The sequence below is a fragment of the Peromyscus maniculatus genome, chromosome 7, assembly GCF_049852395.1.
Source record: "Peromyscus maniculatus bairdii isolate BWxNUB_F1_BW_parent chromosome 7, HU_Pman_BW_mat_3.1, whole genome shotgun sequence".
In the NCBI taxonomy this organism is placed as follows: domain Eukaryota; kingdom Metazoa; phylum Chordata; class Mammalia; order Rodentia; family Cricetidae; genus Peromyscus; species Peromyscus maniculatus.
Genome location: NC_134858.1, coordinates 51,527,074 through 51,545,530, shown reverse-complemented (window position 1 = coordinate 51,545,530; position 18,457 = coordinate 51,527,074). Strand labels below are relative to the sequence as shown.

Genomic DNA, 18,457 nt, shown 5'->3' with positions numbered 1-18,457 from the left:
CTGCATCTTTCAGTGGGACTTTGACAAATTTAAAGACCCATACATTCCTCTCACTTAACCTGAGCTCAGATGGAAAGATGGGTATGACTGATGAGCCTGTAATCCCAGCATTTGGGGGAGGAGACGGGTCTACCCAAGAGCTGAGCAGCCGTACCATCCAGAATGGTGGGCTTCCCATTTAATGAGAGACCCTGCCTCAAGGTGATGAAGCATAGAATGATAGAGGAGGTTCCTGAAGTCTTCTGGGGTTCTCTTCTACCTCCATGGGTGTGTACATAGGTGCTTGCACCTGCATACTCAGTGTGAATGTAACACCTACACACGCATGCATGCACTCATGCGCATGTGTGCACACATCACATTATAAAATCAGTGCTGTTGTCATACCTGTAAGTACTATAGGAATAGAAATGTTTCTCTTGGCTAGCTAAATGCTTTCTTTTTAAATCACTTACAGTGGGCATCAGGATATTATTAGCCCAGGTGCTAACAAATGATTTTTTACAATTTTCTGTATTGCTTTTTTGTGTGTTTTTGTTGTTTGTTTGTTTTTTATTTTTTGAGACAGGGTTTCTCTGTGTTGAGTGGTTGTACTGGAACTTGCTTGCTCTGTAGACCAGGCTGGCCTTGAAATCACAGAGATCCAGCTGCCTTTGCATCCTGAATGAGTACTGGGATTAAAAGTGTTTACCACCACTGCCTGGCTTGTTTTGTGCTTTTTTACATTGTTATTTTTAAGAAGTTTTTAAGATTTATTTTATGTGTGAGTGTTTGCCTGAAGGTATATATGTGCACCACCTGTATGCCTCATGCCAGTGGAGGTCAGAATAAAGTGTTGGATCCCTTGAAACTGGAGTTACAGATGGTTGTGAACTGCCATGTGGTACTGGAATTGAACCTGGGTCCTCTGCAAGAGCAGCCAGTGCTCTTAACCACTGAGCTAAGTCTCCAGCCCCTGTCTTGAGTCTTTACATTTTTTCTTTATTTTTAATCTTATGTGTATGTGCATTTTGCCTGCATGTATGTCTGTGCACCATGCAAGTGCAGCACCCAAGGATGGCTGAGAGGGTGTCAGAGTCCCTGGAAATGGAGTTAATTAAAGACAGCTGTGAGCCGCTGTGTGGGTCCTGGGAATTGAAACTGGGTCCTCTGAAAGAGTAGGCAGTGCTCTTAACCGCTGAGCCATCTCTCCAGCCCCCTTTTCTACATTTTTAAAAGGTTGTGAAAAGGAAAGGAAAGAAAGTCAAGTGTTTACAAAGAATAATCTGTGCCACAGACCTGTGTGGCCTATGAAGCCTGCTTCTTACTCTCATCTGTTTGGTCCTATAGAAAAGATTTGCTGGTTCTTACTTAGAGCAGGAAATAATCAGTATTGAAGATTAGTTTCACCTTGTAGTTACCTTAGCAGAGAATGACAGTGACTGACAGATAACTCGTCATCTTTTTTTATTCTCTCTTATATCCCTCCTGTCATCTGTAAGTCTTTTTACAGTATTAGTCACTGTTTGAAAAATGCCGGTACACACAGAAAGTTGATAATGAATACATCGCCCACTTATTTTTTGAAGTAATAAAAGTTCACTTTAGGTTTGGTTTTGTAATATGTTGGTTACGTATTGTGTTTTAAAGATATATCTTGTTTTAGAACTCACATTACCACATTTTGAATTGTGTATGTCCCAAATTAGTTTTATATGGACCTGTATCTTTTGCAGGATGACTGTCTTCTGAAGGTGTGGTACCCTATGACTGGTTGGAAGTCTTCAATCATACCTCAGGATCACCATGAAGTGAAAAGGAAACAGGCATCTACTCAGTTCTCCTTTGTTTACTTGGCACATCCTAGAGCAGTGACGGGTTTCTCATGGCGTAAAACTAGCAAGTACATGCCCAGGTTGGATACATGTTTCAGAAAACATTAATTTGTGTTCTTATGTGTTTGTAAAAATAGTGATAATGGAATATTCACTGTACTGGTATGTCATGATTAACAGAATAGACTAGAGTGCAGCTGAATTCAGGTTCTACTGATGTCATTAGCCCTGTGAGCTGGTGAAGAGATTTCTTAGGTTCTCTGTCATTTTCTCTTTGTTGAATGAGGGTAGTAATAATGCCATCTCAGAGAGCAATGAGACAGATGTGCTTGTGTACATGAAGTCTTTTGTACAGTCCATAGCATATATTATTTGCCCAGACAACATTAACTGGTATTGTGAGTGGAAACATTAGTGGTAGAAGATTCTAAAAAGGATGTTTTTGCTAGTAAATAGGAAAGTACACATCGAGGAAAAGTAAATTATTAATAATGTCCATGGTGGTAAGAATATAATTTACAGTGAATAAACTGGCTAGGTTGTACCTTTTTGATGCTAGGGTTACCCATATGACCCTCTCAAGAGATTTAGTGAGAGTTTTGTTGACATAAATAATCCATTTTCCATAATTTTAATGCCGCGTGCGTGTGTGTGTGTGTGTGTATGTTGAGATGGTGCTGTGCTAACTAGAGCTGGGACATATGTGGCTGAAGTATTATTGTTTTTTAATTAGTCATTTTTTATAACTGTGAGGGATTGATTATGAGACTTCCTAGATATATTAACATTTGTGATGCTCAAGTCCTTTATATAAAATGGTGCACTATTTACATGTAACCTATACATATCTTCCCATGTACTTCAAATTATCTCTGGGTTATTTACAATGAATTTCATAGCATAGATTCTTTTTTTTTTAAACTTTTATTAGTAGAGGAAAATATTATGATAGAGCCTGTAAATTTTTAATATAGATACATTTTTTTTAAATATATTTTTGTTGTGCAATTGGTTGAATCCACAGATTTAGAACCATCTGTTTGGAGGTTTAATTATGTAAAATTTCCCTCAGTGTTAATGATATCTCTTAAAGGTATTCAGAAGATTAAGTAAACTGCAAACAGCACATACAGGGGTTTCCATATTGTATATACAGATTCAAGAACACAGTTGGCTGCTCAGAAGCTTGCTTAGAAAGGCTTATTCTTCTGCTAAAAGTCTAAGAGCAGTTTATACATGACAGTTATATGGAGATAACAGGGGGAATTCATCTGTCTTTGGAATCCAAATGAAAGGTTTATTTGATTCATTCAAAAGAGAAACTGAATCCTGAGTTCCAAATGTCAATGACCTAAGGGAGCACCTTGATTTGAACCTTTGTTTTATTCAGTGTTCTTTGTACTAATATGTGGTAGTTATAAAATAATTAGTAAGGCAGCTTACATTTGTGTGTGCACCACATCCTTTCCTGTGTGTATGTGTTTGCCTAAATGTATGTATGTGTACTACACCCAGCAGGAGGCGTTGGAATCCTTGGAACTGGGGTTACGGATGGTTGTGACCTGCATGTGGGTGTTGAGATTGAACCCTGGTCCTCTTTAATGAGCAGCAAGTACTCTTTAACCACTGAGTAATCTTTGTGGCTCTGAATGCAATTTTTATAAAGAAAGAATAATTTTTGGAGACTAGCTTAGTTGGCAGATCATTTGCCTGGTGTGCACAAGGTCCTGGATGCAGCCCGTTAACTGCCAAGCCCTCATGACAGACAAACTGAAACAGATATTCAGACAGATACACACATCTCACACACACACACACACACACACACACACACACACACACACACACACACAGAGAGAGAGAGAGAGAGAGAGAGAGAGAGAGAGAGAGAGAGAGAGGGAGGGAGGGAGAGAGAGGTGGGGTGGGGGGAGGAAGGGGAAGAGAATTTCTTTGTTCTTTTATAATAAACAGTTAATGTATTCAAGCTGCTTGATGTTGCAGGGTTTCTGTTTATTTATTTATTTATTTACATCCTTTAATGTAATGATACTGCTTTACAGTTTGTAATGATATCCTTCTTACAGTTACATTATGAAGTGCTTATTTGTTTGCCTAGTTACAACTCTTTGGATTGTCAGGATGTCAGAAATGGTAGACTACTGCTATAAACTAAATAACTATATTTAATGATGTTTATTATTATCATGTTTGTTTAGAAGATACTAATGTTCCCTGGAGCCTGGATTTCAATAACACATGTACAGTCAGGCAGAAATTCCTGCAGCTGTTGTCAAGACCATTTCCTAGTTCTAATGGTGTCTCGGGAACAGCTTCAACCCTTCAAGCCCCTGGATGAATGACTTTTTCCATAGAGTCCTTTATATTAATGCCATCTTAATACATGAAGAGCCAATATTAATAGTTTTTAGCCCATGGATGGATGGCATCGGTGCTCAGTATTCTGTTTCTCTTCGCTGTAGGGGCTCTGTCTGTAATGTCTTACTGACTTCATGCCATGATGGTGTGTGTCGGCTCTGGGCAGAGACGTTGTTGCCAGAAGACTGTCTTTTGGGTGAGCAGATTTGTGAGACCACTACCTCCAGCATCGCCAGCAACCTTTCTCATGCTGGAAAACACAAAGACAGAATCCAACATGCTCTTGAGGTATTATGTTATTTAAAGTGGTAAATAGATTTTAAAGATTTGTTTCCCTGCATATGGTGCACATGAACATGTGGTGAAGTTAATAGCAAATTCTTACTTTATGCTTGTGTGAGATTTCTCATTGTGTGCTGTTATGAAGCTAAATATAGGTAGTGATGATTTTAGGCATATAGTCTAGATAAGTAACAGATTTGTTTTCATTTTGCAGCTCAAATGTCAAAATCTATAGGAGTACTTAGCTTTAACTAGTAAAATACATACAAGTCCTTGAAATTAGTTCTGAATGTTTTATTTTCTTTCATTTTGTTCCTTAAGAATAAAGATAATTATTTATTAACATGTTAGGCAAAGAAGCTCTGTGAGGTAGACCTGGATTTGGTATTGTATGCCTGTGATTATACCATCTGAGAGACAGAGGCAGGACTGAGAATTTAAGGCCAGCCTGGGCTACAGAGTGAGACTCTGAAAAACAAAAACCAAAACCAACAGTATAACAAGAATAAAAAGCAACTAAAAAAATATGCTAGAGACTGGGCATGTGGTGCACATCTGTAATTGCAGTATTCAGGAGAAATTCAAGGTCATATTTATCTACATAGGGAGTTCAGGATCAGCCTGGGCTACATGAAACTCTATCCCCAAAAGAAACAACTATTAGGCACAGGAAAACTCGTATCATTGCTATATAGTGGCCATGGCTGAATATTTTGAAAGTGAAATAATTTTTCCACTTTTAAAATACAGTATGAGCAGGCTAGACAGATGGTTCAGCCATTAAGAATTATGGAGCATATATCCAAAATTGTTCTACTTTAATTAAGAAAGTATCTCTTAAAATTGTCAGTTCGCCAGGCGGTGGTGGCACACGCCTTTAATCCCAGCAATTGGGAGGCAGAGGCAGGCAGATCTCTGTGAGTTCAAGGCCAACCTGGGCTACAGAGGGAGTTCCAGGACAGCACCAAAGCTACACAGAGAAACCCTTTCTTGAAAAACCAAAAAAAAGCTGGGCGGTGGTGGCGCACATCTTTAATCCCAGCACTTAGAAGGCAGAGCCAGGCAGATCTCTGTGAGTTTAAGGCTAGCCTGGTCTACAGAGCTAGATCCAGGACAGGCACCAAAATTATGCAGAGAAACCCTGTCTCGAAGAAAAAAAAAATGTCAGTTCCATAGGGGCCAGTCTTAAAATTCTGAGTAGTGCAAAGTGTTCATTGGTTGACCTTTCAGAGTTAGGTTTAGGACAGTACTTTTCTGTTCTAGACAATACACCATTTGAAGAATTTAAGGAAAGGACAACGGAGGTCTTCTGTTCTTGTAACTCACACTGAACTGATGCCCGACAAGACTGCAACCCATGAAGTCCAGAGGCACATTTCTCACCACGCCAATGCACTGTGTCACTTTCACATCGCAGCAAGCATCAATCCTGCCACAGGTAAAGGATAAGAGGAGTCTTATTTTTATATAAATATATTGAAATAAGGGGAATACATGGAAAAATAGTGTTTCTTTTATAACCTGGTTTTTATTTTATGTTGCCCTTTAAAATACTTCTTAGAGTGGCAATATAATAAAAGGTAGTCTTCAGCTGGGTCTATGTCATCTTCTCTCTCTCTCTCTCTCTCTCTCTCTCTCTCTCTCCCTCCCTCCCTCCCTCCCTCCCTCCCTCCCTTCCTCCCTCCCTTTCTTTTTTTCCCTTTTGGCTTTTCGAGACAGGATTTCTCTATGTAACAGTCCTGGCTGTCCTGGAACTTGCTGAGACCCGCCTGCCTCTGCCTCCGAAGTGCTGGGATTAAAGGTGTGTGCCACCACCACCCAGCTGGGTCTATATGATTTTTGTTGTGGTGTAATTTTCCATAAGTATTTTTGAACATCTTTGTCTACAAAGGGTTCCAGGTAAACCAGAGCTTTACTTGAGCCTGGGAACACAAATGGTGATAGCTTGGGTAATAGCTTGGGTAATAGCACACTCCCTCGATAGTTTAACTGTTCCTGTGGCTCTTCTGTATAACCTTATCAGATAGTTTATCTCTCAGTGTAGCTTATTTTCTACCTGTGTGGAATTTCTTGGATTATGCTTAGGTAGAAAGATATTTTTCTTTAGTCTTAGTATTTTCTTTTAGCCTGTCCTCTTATCTGGGCTATGAATTAATAGAAGCAGGTTTTATGTTGGCAAAAGCATATTTGAGAGCTTGTATTTAAGGGCACCATGTTTTCTTTTGGTCTAAAAATATATAGAAAGGCTGTAAATTTTTTACTGCATTGCTGATAGAACTGTATTTATATAAATGCAGCCCTACTTTATCAGCTGGAGGTCTGTTTGCTTTAGGGTAAAAGAAAGGGTTTTTTTTTAATTCATCTATTTATTTTACATCCTGGCCACAGCCCTCCATCCTCTCTTCTCAGTCCCTCTTCCCCATCCCATCCCCCCCCCTTTCCTCTTCCACCTCCATGCAGGAAAGGGCAGGTCTTCTATGAGTATCACATGGCATATCAAGTTGCAGTAAGACTAAGCACCTTTTTCTGTATTAAGGCTGGGCAAGGCCACCCAGTATAAGGAGTAGGGTCACAAAAGCCAGTAAAAGAGTCAGAGAGCAGCCGGGCGTTGGTGGCGCACGCCTTTAATCCCAGCACTCGGGAGGCGGAGGCAGGCGGATCTCTGTGAGTTCGAGGCCAGCCTGGGCTACCAAGTGAGCTCCAGGAAAGGCGCAAAGCTACACAGAGAAACCCTGTCTCGAAAAGCCAAAAAAAAAAAAAAAAGAGTCAGAGAGCCCCTGCTCCCGTTGTTAGGTAGTCCCACAAGACTACCTAACTGTCACATATAAGCAGAGGGCCTAGGTCAGTCCCATGCAGGTCCCTGGTTATCCATTCAGTCTCTGCAAGCCCCTATGAGCCCAGGTTAGTTTGTGTGAACCTTCACATGGTGTCCTTGACCCTTCTGGCTCCTACAATCCTTTCTCCTCCTCCTCCACCTCAGGATTCCCGAACTCTGCCTAATGTTAGGCTGTGGGTCTCTGCACCTGCCTCCATCAATTGCTGGATGTCACCTTTCTGATGACAATTGGGCCAGGCACCAATCTGGTCACAGGAAACGACTAGTTTGGGCTACTTATCCACTATTGCTGGGAATGTAAGCTGGGGTCCTCCCCATAGACTCCTGGGAGATTCCCCTGCCCCAGGCTTCCACCTGACCCAGAAATGCCAACCCCCAGCAGTCCCCTCAGCACTCTCCCCTCCCCCCACCACCTGACCCCTCATGTTCCCATCCCCACCTGCCCTCAGTCCACTCATGAGATCCTTGCTATTTTCCCTTCCCAGGGAGATCTGGGTTGTCTCCCCCCCCCCACACCCCCATAAACTCTGCTTGTTACCTAGTCTTTCTGGGGCTGTGGATTGTAGCATAGTTATCAAAAGGGTTTCATCTTTAAATGCTTGTTAAATTCAATGAGTATAAATACTTAGTGAATACACTTCCTAAAATCTGATCTTTAACAGTGACTACAAATGTGTACTGCCCAGTGACCTTGACATGTGGCTGTTTTGAATCGGGGCTTGCTGTACTGTACACACTGGATTTCCTAAGACAGTATAAAAAAGAATGCAAAATTTCTTGCTTAATAATTTTATTTCAGATTGATTACTTATTCAAATTACATTTTCTCTATTTTGAGAGAAACAAAATATATTACTAAAGTTAAATTTACCTGTTTATTTTAAACTTACATAGTTAACTAATATTTTTAATTAAAAATAATTTTTTCATACAATATATTCTGATCATAGTTTCCCCTTTCTTATCTCTGAGGTCTTTCCCATCTCCCTGCCCACCCAACATGATGTCTTCTTTCTCTCTCTCTCTTTAGAAAACAAGCATGCAAAAAACAAAAAAACAAAAACAAAAACAAAAACAAAAAACAAAAAACAAACCAAAAAAAAAAAAACCATGCTTGCACACACACATACACGCATACAAAAAAACAAAACACCCCCCCTCCCCCAAAACCAACAAAATCCCTGAACGATAAAAACTCAAAATCAGTCCAGGCAGGTCCAGTCCCCTCCTCCCAGACTGAGCCAAGTGTCCCTGCATAAGTCCCAGGTTTCAAACAGCCATCTCATGCAATGAGTACAGAACCCGGTACCACTGCCTAGATGCCTCCCAAACAGATCAAGCCAATCAACTGTTTTGGAGGAGGGGGGAATGAGGGGTGAGCTGGGGGAAAGGGGAGGGGGGCAAGAGGGGGGAGAACAAGGGAATCTGTGGCTGATATGTAGAACTGAATGGTATTGTAAAATAAAATAAAAGGAAAAAACAAACAAACTCAAAATCAGATACCATAATATACAAGCAGAAGACCAGGTAAAAATGCCCACCCCAAACAATATGAGACAAAACCTCTAAGATACCATGGAGTTTGTTTTGTGTTTATGCTTTCTACTGCTGGGCCTGCCCTTAAGTGTGGTTAATATACCCAGTGAGACTCCATGGGAGAAAACTGATTTTTCCTTTCCAATGCTTACCAGATGAAGATAGCTTCTTGGTTAGGGATGGGAGCTCCTGTCTGCTTTGCCCTGGGTCAGTGTTGGGACCTAAGTGTTGGATTTTGATGGGAATTGCATTGAATCTGTAGAGTGCTTTTGGTAGGATGGCCATTTTTACTCTATTAATCCTCCTGGGAGATCTTTCCATCTTCTGATATCTTTTTCAGTGTCTTAAAGTTTTTACTATTACTATTACAAGTCTTTCACTTGATTGGTTAGAACTGTTATTTTTCTAGTTGAGGGGAGCTATTGTGAAAGGTACTGTTCCCCTGATTTTTTTCACAGTCTGACATTTGTATATAGGATTTCTTTTTTTTCTTTCTTTTTTTTTTTCTTTCTTTTTTTTGGTCTTTTGAGACAGGGTTTCTCTGTGTAGCTTTGTGCCTTTCCTGGAACTCACTCTGTAGTCCAGGCTGACCTGGAACTCACAGAGATCTGCCTGGCTCTGCCTCCTGAGTGATGGGACTAAAGGCGTGCGCCACCACCGCCCGGCACAGTGAGCACTATTTATTGATTCCTATTTGTTGCTAAGATGTGCCCCCCCCCCCCTTGATTTACTTTCTTGGGTGAGGTAACCTCCTCAGGTTGAAGTTTTCCTTCTAGGCCTTCTTAGAGCTGAATTTGTAGATAGATACTGCTTAAATTTGATTTTGTTATGGAATATTTCTGTCTATTGTGATTGATAGTTTTGCTGAGTATAGTAGTCAGGGCTGGCATCTGTGGAGTTTGTAGAACATCCGTCCAGGTCCTTCTGGCTTTTAGTCTCTCCATTGAGAAGTCGGGTGTAATTCCAATGGATCTGCCTTTATATGTTACTTGGTCTTTTTTTCCCTTGTAGTTTTTATTATTCTTTCTTTGTTCTGTACATTCATTGTTCTGATTATTATGTATTGTTGGGAATTTCTTTTCTGTTTCTATCTATTTGGTTTTCTGTATGCCACGTGCACCTCCTACTTTAGGGGAAATTTTCTTTCGTGATTTTGTTGAAAATATTTTCTTTGCCTTTGAGCTGGGTTTCTTCTTCTTCTGTTCCTATTATTCATAGATTTGGTCTTTTCATAGTGTCCCAGATGTTCTTTCTGGATGTTCATGACTGGATTATCTTAGATTTAACATATCTTTTACTGGGGTATCTATTTCTTCTACCTTGTCTTCAATGCCTGAGACTCTATGTGTCTCGTGCTCTGCTCGTGAGGCTTACTTCTGAGGTTTTTGTTGGACTTCCTAAAGTTTTCATTTTTCAATTGGGGTTCTTTAGTGACTCTGTTTCTAATTCCTGAACTGTTTTCATTATTTCACTTTACTGTTTGTGTTTTTACAGCTTCATTATGCTACCAAGATGTTTAAAATGATCCCTTATTAAGGGATCTATTCATATCCCATATGAATAAATCTTGAACATAATGATGATTTCTATTTTGATGTCCTTGTCTTGTTCTTCAGCTATATTGCATTTCTCAGGACTAATGTAATTCAGGGTTACTGGGTTCTGGTGGAGGCATATTGTCTTGGCTGTTCATGTTTTTTTTTTGCAGTGGTGCCTTGTCATCTGGGTTGGAAGATTGAGGTGATTCTAGGTGTTGATTTTTATTCTCTCTGCCTGCCAGCCCGGACTATCCTTTCTCCTGCCTTGCTATTGGCTGTTCAGCTCTTATTAGACCAATCAGATGGTTTAGACGGGCAAAGTAACACAGCTTCACAGATTTAAACGAATGCTACATAAAGGAATGCAATACATCTTTGCATCACTAAACAAATGTTCCACAGCATAAACAATTGAATACATCTTCAACTAATATTCTACAGCATCCACCATGAGTTTTTGAGGCAAGATCTCTCTTTGTACCCCAGGCTGGTCTTGAATCTATAATCATCAGCCTTCTGAGTTCTAGGCATATGGGTTGTGTCACCATGGTCAGTTTGGTCTCTTTATTTATTTATTTATTTATTTATTTATTTATTTATTTATTTATTTATTTATTTATTTATTTATTTATTATGTATACATAGGAGGGTGCCAGATCTCATTACAGATGGTTGTGAGCCACCATGTGGTTGCTGGGAATTGAACTCAGGACCTCTGGAAGAGTAGTCGGTGCTCTTAACCTCTGAGCCATCTCTCCAGCCCAGTTTGGTCTCTTAAACCTAATATAGTCTAAGAATGTCCTGTAATAATAACTTATTTTTAAAATGTTGATGGTTTTACATTTTTATAAGATTTTTTAAAACCTTTCCAAAGAAGCTTTTCTTGAATTGTTGACTGTGAAGATACAACTTAAAAATGTAATTAATGATAGCCTCTGTAAATTCCATCTACTTTAGAAAGCTTGGCTTTTAACTGTATGCTCTGGAAACCAGATGGGCTGGAATTGTACATTGCTCTATTGTGGATAAACATAGAGGCTATATGTTCGTTCCTGCAGCTGTTGGGCCTTATTGTAACATATTATTTTACTTTGGTTTGCTTTTGAAACTGTATCCCACTATATAGCCCTGACTGCTGGGGGAGTCAGGTGATACCTTGAGCTGCTAGGACAGCTCTGGCAGCTGGAGCTGTAATGGGACAGCTCAGTTCTGGAAGGAAAGGTGTCCTGACTGCTCAGGGGAGCCAGGCAATACCTGGAGCTGGGGTTCCGTGGAGGATGGTCTCCCCTGCAGGATATAGCAATCTTCTGCCTCTCCTGGAGACGCTGCTTAAGAGGGCTTCCCAGCAGAGCTCTGCTTCTTCTCTGGCCCAAGATGTTGCTTCTTTTGCTTCACTCTGCTAAAGCGGAAACCCCTGCAGAAATGTAGCAGTCTCCGTTGGCTCTGGTGAAAAGTTGTTACTTTTTCTGCTCCACCTTGCTCAGTCCCCAAAGAAGTCTCTGCGAGATTCTTCTGTTCTACTCTTCCTTGTTCATTCCCCCAAGGGAATGTCTCTGCAAGGTTTTTTCTGCTCAGTCCCCTAGGGGACATCTGAGCAAGGTGGTTCTTCTCTGCACCAGTGAATGAAGATCTTCACACCCAAGACTCTTGAAAAAGAGATTTATTTGGGAAGGAGGAGTCCCGGAGAGTGGCTGCCACTATGGGGGTGGGAAAGAACAGCTCACAACTGAACAGGCAGGGTAGTCGGTATAGGATTTCTTAGGGGCAAAGTTTCTCCAGGGAGAAGACGTTCTGTCTTGGGATTGGTTGGTTTTTTTCTGCTCAGGGATTGGTTAGTTTTGTTGGTCAGGGGCAGAGATGGCTCTGATTTCAGAGCCAAACTCTGTTTCTTTTGCTTGCCTTTCTTAGCTTTTTGGCTCTAATTCTAAGGCCAGGGCATATTTCTTTCACTGACTCTGATTCTAGGGACAAAGTGTGTTTCTTTGGCACTGGTTTCAGAGTCAGGGCATGTTTCTTTGGTTCTGGGTTCAGGGATAAAGTGTTTCTTTCTCTGGCTCGGGTCCCAGATCTAGGTTGTTTCTTTCACTGGTTCTGGGCTCCAGGGTCAGGGTGGTTTTCTTTTAGCTGGCCCCTTTCCCCTACAGCCTGGAACTAACTATGTAGACCAGGCTGGCCTAAAACCCACAGAGACCACCCCACCCCTAGTGCTAGTATTAAAGGTGTGTGCTACATGCCTGACCCACCTACATAATATTTTAAATATAATTGTGTTAAGTCATTTGGCTTGATGCGTTATATATAGGTTGTAAATACAATTTATAGATTGATCAAATTGATTGTTAAATGTAAGTAATTTTGTACTGTTAGGTTTTTTTTTCCCCTCTTATTTTTTTTTTTTCGGGAAAACATTTGAATCTATGATACAGCTAAAGACATTTTAAAATGTAAAATTAGTTAATATATTTCATTATTTTATGTGTAGGAGTGTTTTGCCTGTATGTATATGTATGCATCATAGGCATGCTTGGTGTCCAAAGAGATCAGAAGAGGGCATTTGATCCCCTGAGACTGGAGTTACAGATAGTTGTGAGCCATCATGAGGATGCTGGGAATCAGTCTAGGTCCTCTATAAGAGCAGCAAGTACTCTTAACCACTTAGCCAACTCTCCAGCCCTAGCCAATAGAATTTTCTGACAAATGTAAACTGTTTACATAGATTTATCACATGTTAATATCTTATCATGTATTCATGTGTGTCTCTTCAACCTATATGTGTACGTATACATATCTTTTTCTTTCTGCCGTGTGTGGTGTACATATGTGTATATATGCATGTTTGCTTATGTTTGGGCAAGTGTGTGTGTGTGTGTGTGTGTGTGTGTATGCACACATGCATGCATGCATGTGTCTGTATGGAGGTCCAGAGTTGAACCTCCAGTAGTTGTCCTTATCCACTCCACCATATTCATTGAGGCAGGATTCCTTATTTGAACCCAGAGCTCACCACAATAGCTAGTCTGGCTTCTGGGATCTTGTCTCAGCCCTTCTGATTCCTGGAATTTCAGGTGGGCCATCATACCCACCTGGCATTTACATGGATTCTGGGGATCTGCACTCCGGTCCTCTTGCTTGCCTGGTGAGCACTGTAATCATGGAACCATTGCCCTGGTTCTTTCCTGCATCTGTGTGATATTTCCTCTTAACTTTAGGAACATTTCAGACATTCAGCAAAATTAAAGAATAGGGCAGTGAACACCTTCATAGCTGTCACTTAGGTTTAACCATTAGCATTTGTAATTGATTTTTCTGTTTCTTTTTTTTGTGTGTGTGTATTTGCACACATGATCATGTGTGCATATGTGTAAGCGAGTTTTTGTCTTAATCTTTTCAAAGTGCTGCATTGAATTTTATCCTCAGGAATATCAAATATCTCCTTAAGAGTAAGGAAAGTCACAACATAAATCACAGCATCATTGTGATGCCTAAGAAACTGTTAAGTCGTTCCATAGTTATCTCTTATAGGTCTTACACACCCTCTTATCTCAAAACCAGGATTCAGCTAAGGTTGAGGTGTTGCTATATTTGGTTTTGAAATTAGTACTGTAATTAATTTCATGTAAGAGTATGTCATTAGTTCTTAATAATTCCAGCCACTGTTAAGTTCAGTTAAAGTTATTACAAGTCCTGGCAGAATCGTGCCGGCTGGTTGTTGGGCACCTTCTGGGTGAGCAGACGATCAATCAGGATAAGCACTTGCTGCGTTTTTTTAAAGAAACTGGAGCATGATATTGAGAATTAATTTTTTTTTTGTTTCCACAGATATTCCAAATGTCCTGGTTGGCACTTCATTTAATATCGACGATGTCAATGGGGGATTTGTAGTTCATTGGTTAAATAACAAGGAATTTCATTTTACATCATCTACGGAAATATTTATGCACCAATTACGAAAACTTTCTGAAAAACAATTAGATCATGAAAGCGACGATGCAGACAGAGAAGATGAGGAACGCTCACAGGAGGAAAGAGAGAGGGGTTTACATATGAAATTAGACCATGGTGTGTATTCCTTGTTCACTAACAATAACAACTTCTCGTGGTACCTCTTCAAGTGTGAATTCTCCCTTCTTTCTTTCATTTTTAGTACTAGTTGTCTCTCAGATCAGGCACTATGCTTGTTCTTAGACAAACCAACTAACTCTAGCTGATGTTTTGTTTTGTTTATGGTGTGGACTTAAACCCAGAGCCTCATGCAGGCTAGGCAAGTTCTCTAAGAGCTACTTCCTCAGCCCTTTTCATTTGATTTTGAGACACAGCATCCCTAAACTGCCAGACTGGCCCTGAGATCGACTTCCTCCTGCCTCAGCCTCCTGAGAAGATTGGGTTATAAACTTGTGCCTCCATGCCAGGCAAACTCTCTCTGTATGTATCTGTGTATGTGTGTGTGTATATATATATATTTCTTTTACTAATGTAGTACTTTAGAAGCCATACTATTTTATGGGAAATATGTTTTGGTAATTTTAACAATGTGATGAAATTTTATTTATCTAAAGATAATAAATATAGTAATTTCAATTCAGACAAAGTATTTTTCTGACCACAAATTGGAAAGGTAGCTTATAATTTTATAGTTTCTAATGAATTTTTATATTTATTATTTAGTATGTGTTCTGACAGATCTATTTTCTGATTTAGAATTATCTCTGGATAGAGAATCGGAGGCAGGCACAGGATCATCAGAACATGAAGATGGAGAAAGAGAGGGAAGTCCTAGATGCCATCCAGGACCTAGCATACCAGTGCCACTGCCCACAGTGCTGCTTGATCGCAAGATTGAAACGCTGCTGACAGAGTGGAATAAGAACCCTGACATGCTGTTCACGATACACCCTGTAGATGGGACCTTTCTAGTGTGGCATGTCAAGTATCTGGATGAATATAACCCTGGAATATTTAGACAAGTCCAGGTATATTTCCTCGATGAAAATATTATTGTAATTTTAAAATAACAAGATACTGTATAGACTTTACAGATTTTTCAGAATTACTAAAAATTTAGTTGATAAACAAGTGAGAGGATACATATTCTTGTTTTCAAGAGGATCAGCACTATGCATTTTATACATTTAGTTAATTCAAAGAAAATGATTATTTTTGAAACTTGTTGAGTATTTGAATTACTACTCATGCTTTCTGAGAATTGTAATATTTTTAGTACAACTAAGGAAATTACTTTGAAAATAGGAGGTTTCAGGTCTTTTTCTTTCTTTTCTTTTTAAGAGATAGGGTTTCATGTATCCAGGCTGGTCTTCAACTAGCTGTATAGCTGAGGATGACCTTCAGTTCCTGATCCTCCTTCCTCTGCCTCTGGATTGCTGGCATTGAAGGCCTGTGCTCATCTTTAGTTTTTAAGTCAAATCAAGCTGCTTTTATGTGTTACCTTTTGTAGCTTTATTATAATATAAATACATGATGTGGTTATTTTGATATAAAAGCTATACATGGGTTGGGGATTTAGTTCAGTGGTAGAGCGCTTGCCTAGCAAGTGCAAAGCCCTGGGTTCGATCCTCAGCTCCCCACCCCCCCAAAAAAGCTATAAGCAATCTATTTGAAACTTTGTTTTTCATTTTGTATTGGGCTGTGAATAGTGATTTACATAAGTAGAAGAAAGGAATTAAACTATATAGAAGTTAAACATGATTCTTTTGCTAGGAAGCTAGGATTTGGCATTTGGAAAATAGAAGTGTGTTTGGAAAAGTATTTTTGAGAGAACGCAAATTCCTTATAATGAATCCTATATTTGTGTTTTTCAGGTTTCTTTTTCTTCTCGGATTCCTGTTGCATTTCCCTCTGGGGATGCAAACTCTCTTAGTAAAAACATCATGATGTATGCCTGTGTAAATGTTACAAAAGATTCATACCATACCCCATTACACCAAGAGCCGATGTCTGTAGATTCTTCTCATGGGTCACAGCCACACTCCAGATCACACAGTACAGACATGAACATTTTAGCGCCCACAGTAATGATGGTCTCTAAACACATAGATGGGTCTTTGAATCAGTGGGCAGTCACTTTTGCTGACAAGTCAGCCTTTACCACTGTTCTGACTGTATCCCACAAATTCAGATACTGCGGTCACAGATTCCACCTCAATGACTTGGCGTGCCATTCGGTTTTACCACTCTTGCTGACATCCTCCCATCATAATGCTCTGTTGACTCCTGAATCCGACTGTCAGTGGGACGCGGACAGTAAATTAAATAGATTGATAGATCCTGTAAAACACACAAAAGAGTCATCGAAACAGCCTCTTAGAAATGCAGCGACTCGTACATTTCATGACCCAAATGCAATCTACAGTGAACTTATTCTGTGGCGTGTAGACCCCATAGGACCTTTGTCATACACTGGAGGAGTGTCAGAATTGGCTAGGATTAACTCTTTACATACCTCAGCCTTCTCTAATGTGGCATGGCTTCCAACTCTTATTCCCAGTTATTGTCTTGGTAAGTGTAAAACAAAATTTAAATTATTATTTGTTATGAACAACATCTTTTTTTCTTCTTTATTTTTTTTTTGAAATATAGTTTGCAACATGTTATACAGACCATTTTGGCCTCAGACATTGAGATCCTGCTGCTTCCCATGTTCTGATATGACCACCATGCCTGGTTCACAAAATGATTTATATTTGTCATAGTTAGTTTTTTTTTTTTTAAAAGTAATTGTATTTATTTTATGTGTTCTGAGCGTTTTGCCTCCATGTATGTGTGTGCACTGTGTACCTGCTTGGTGCCATGAGAAGCCAGAAGAGGGAGGTATGGACAGTTGTGAGCCACCCTGGAGGTGCTGGGAATCAAACCCAGTCCTCTGGGAGAGCAGCCTGTGCTCCTAACTGCTGAGCCAGCTCTCTGGCCCTGAGATATTTTTTAATAGGTTGTCAGAATGTTGGTAAGGCTTAGCTTTAGAATTTTAAAGTTTTGTTTTCATATTTTTCCTACTGAATTTTTGTTAATAAGCTTATAGCCATAAATTATATCCATTTAATTATGATTCTAGATGATGGTTAGACCTAGGAAGGTGTAATTGTTTGTTTCTCATACTTTCGTCATTGATAAAATCCATGGCGCGCTGTAACCGAAGACCGCCTCTCTTCTCAGGCACCTACTGCAATTCCGCAAGCGCCTGCTTTGTCGCCTCGGATGGCAGACACCTGAGGCTCTACCAAGCTGTCGTAGACGCCAGGAAGTTACTAGATGAGCTCTCAGACCCAGAAGCCTCCGTAAGAATTTCCACATCTTTTTCTGAGCTAATAGGAAATTCTCTTTGTACTTTGTCTAAGGCCAGTGTTTGTGGATACTCACCTTTAATCCCAGCACTCAGGAAGCAGAGGCAGGCGGATCTCTGAGTTAGTTCTACAGAGTGATTTTCAGGACAGTCAGGACTGTTACACAGAGAAACCCTGTCTCTAAATACAAACAAATAAACCAGACAAAACCCATAAACCATTGTTTATCAGTTAGTGTTTGGGAAATGAGAATATGTTTTTGTCTGTGTAATGACAGACAAACACAGACGGACAGACAGACAGACTGACACACACACACACACACACACACACACACACACACACACACGCACGCACATCTTTTTCTTTACGTTCTAAGGTATACAAATTAATATGCTGCACCTCAATACATTTAACATACAAAGAAACAAATATCTCGTCAAAAAAGATTCTTAAAAACAAAGTTTTTAAAAAATGTGTATTTATAGGTATTTGTGTGTTTGAGTGTGCATATGCCATGTGTGTGCAGATGCCACAGAGGGTGTCAGATTCCCTGGAGCTGAAGTTACAGAGAGTTGTGAGCCATCCAGTTTGGTTCCTGGGAACCAAATTTGGGTCCTCTGGAAGAGCAGCGAATGCTCTTAACTGTTGAGCCGTCTCCCCAGCCCTAGTCTAAGTATCTAAATCTTGCTTTGCTCAAAGAAGATTTTAAGGCACCTTTACCTAACTGTTTATAGCAGGAAATTTGAATATTTCCAAGCCTGACTTACTTAAAAATAT

General features: G+C 39.9%; 1 protein-coding gene across 9 annotated transcripts in view; it reads left to right on the top strand.

Moving 5' to 3' along the window:
• The window catches only part of Dmxl2 (Dmx like 2), a 132,458-nt gene that overhangs the window by 39,916 nt on the left and 74,085 nt on the right, over nucleotides 1-18,457 (top strand). For all 9 annotated transcript variants that reach the window (XM_076576291.1, XM_042280955.2, XM_042280953.2 and 6 more), the window contains 7 exons: nucleotides 1,716-1,894; nucleotides 4,295-4,478; nucleotides 5,736-5,910; nucleotides 14,202-14,441; nucleotides 15,081-15,352; nucleotides 16,199-16,895; nucleotides 17,550-17,671. In XM_076576291.1, coding sequence (XP_076432406.1) covers nucleotides 1,716-1,894; nucleotides 4,295-4,478; nucleotides 5,736-5,910; nucleotides 14,202-14,441; nucleotides 15,081-15,352; nucleotides 16,199-16,895; nucleotides 17,550-17,671 — 1,869 coding nt within the window. The remainder of the gene's footprint in view (nucleotides 1-1,715; nucleotides 1,895-4,294; nucleotides 4,479-5,735; nucleotides 5,911-14,201; nucleotides 14,442-15,080; nucleotides 15,353-16,198; nucleotides 16,896-17,549; nucleotides 17,672-18,457) is intronic.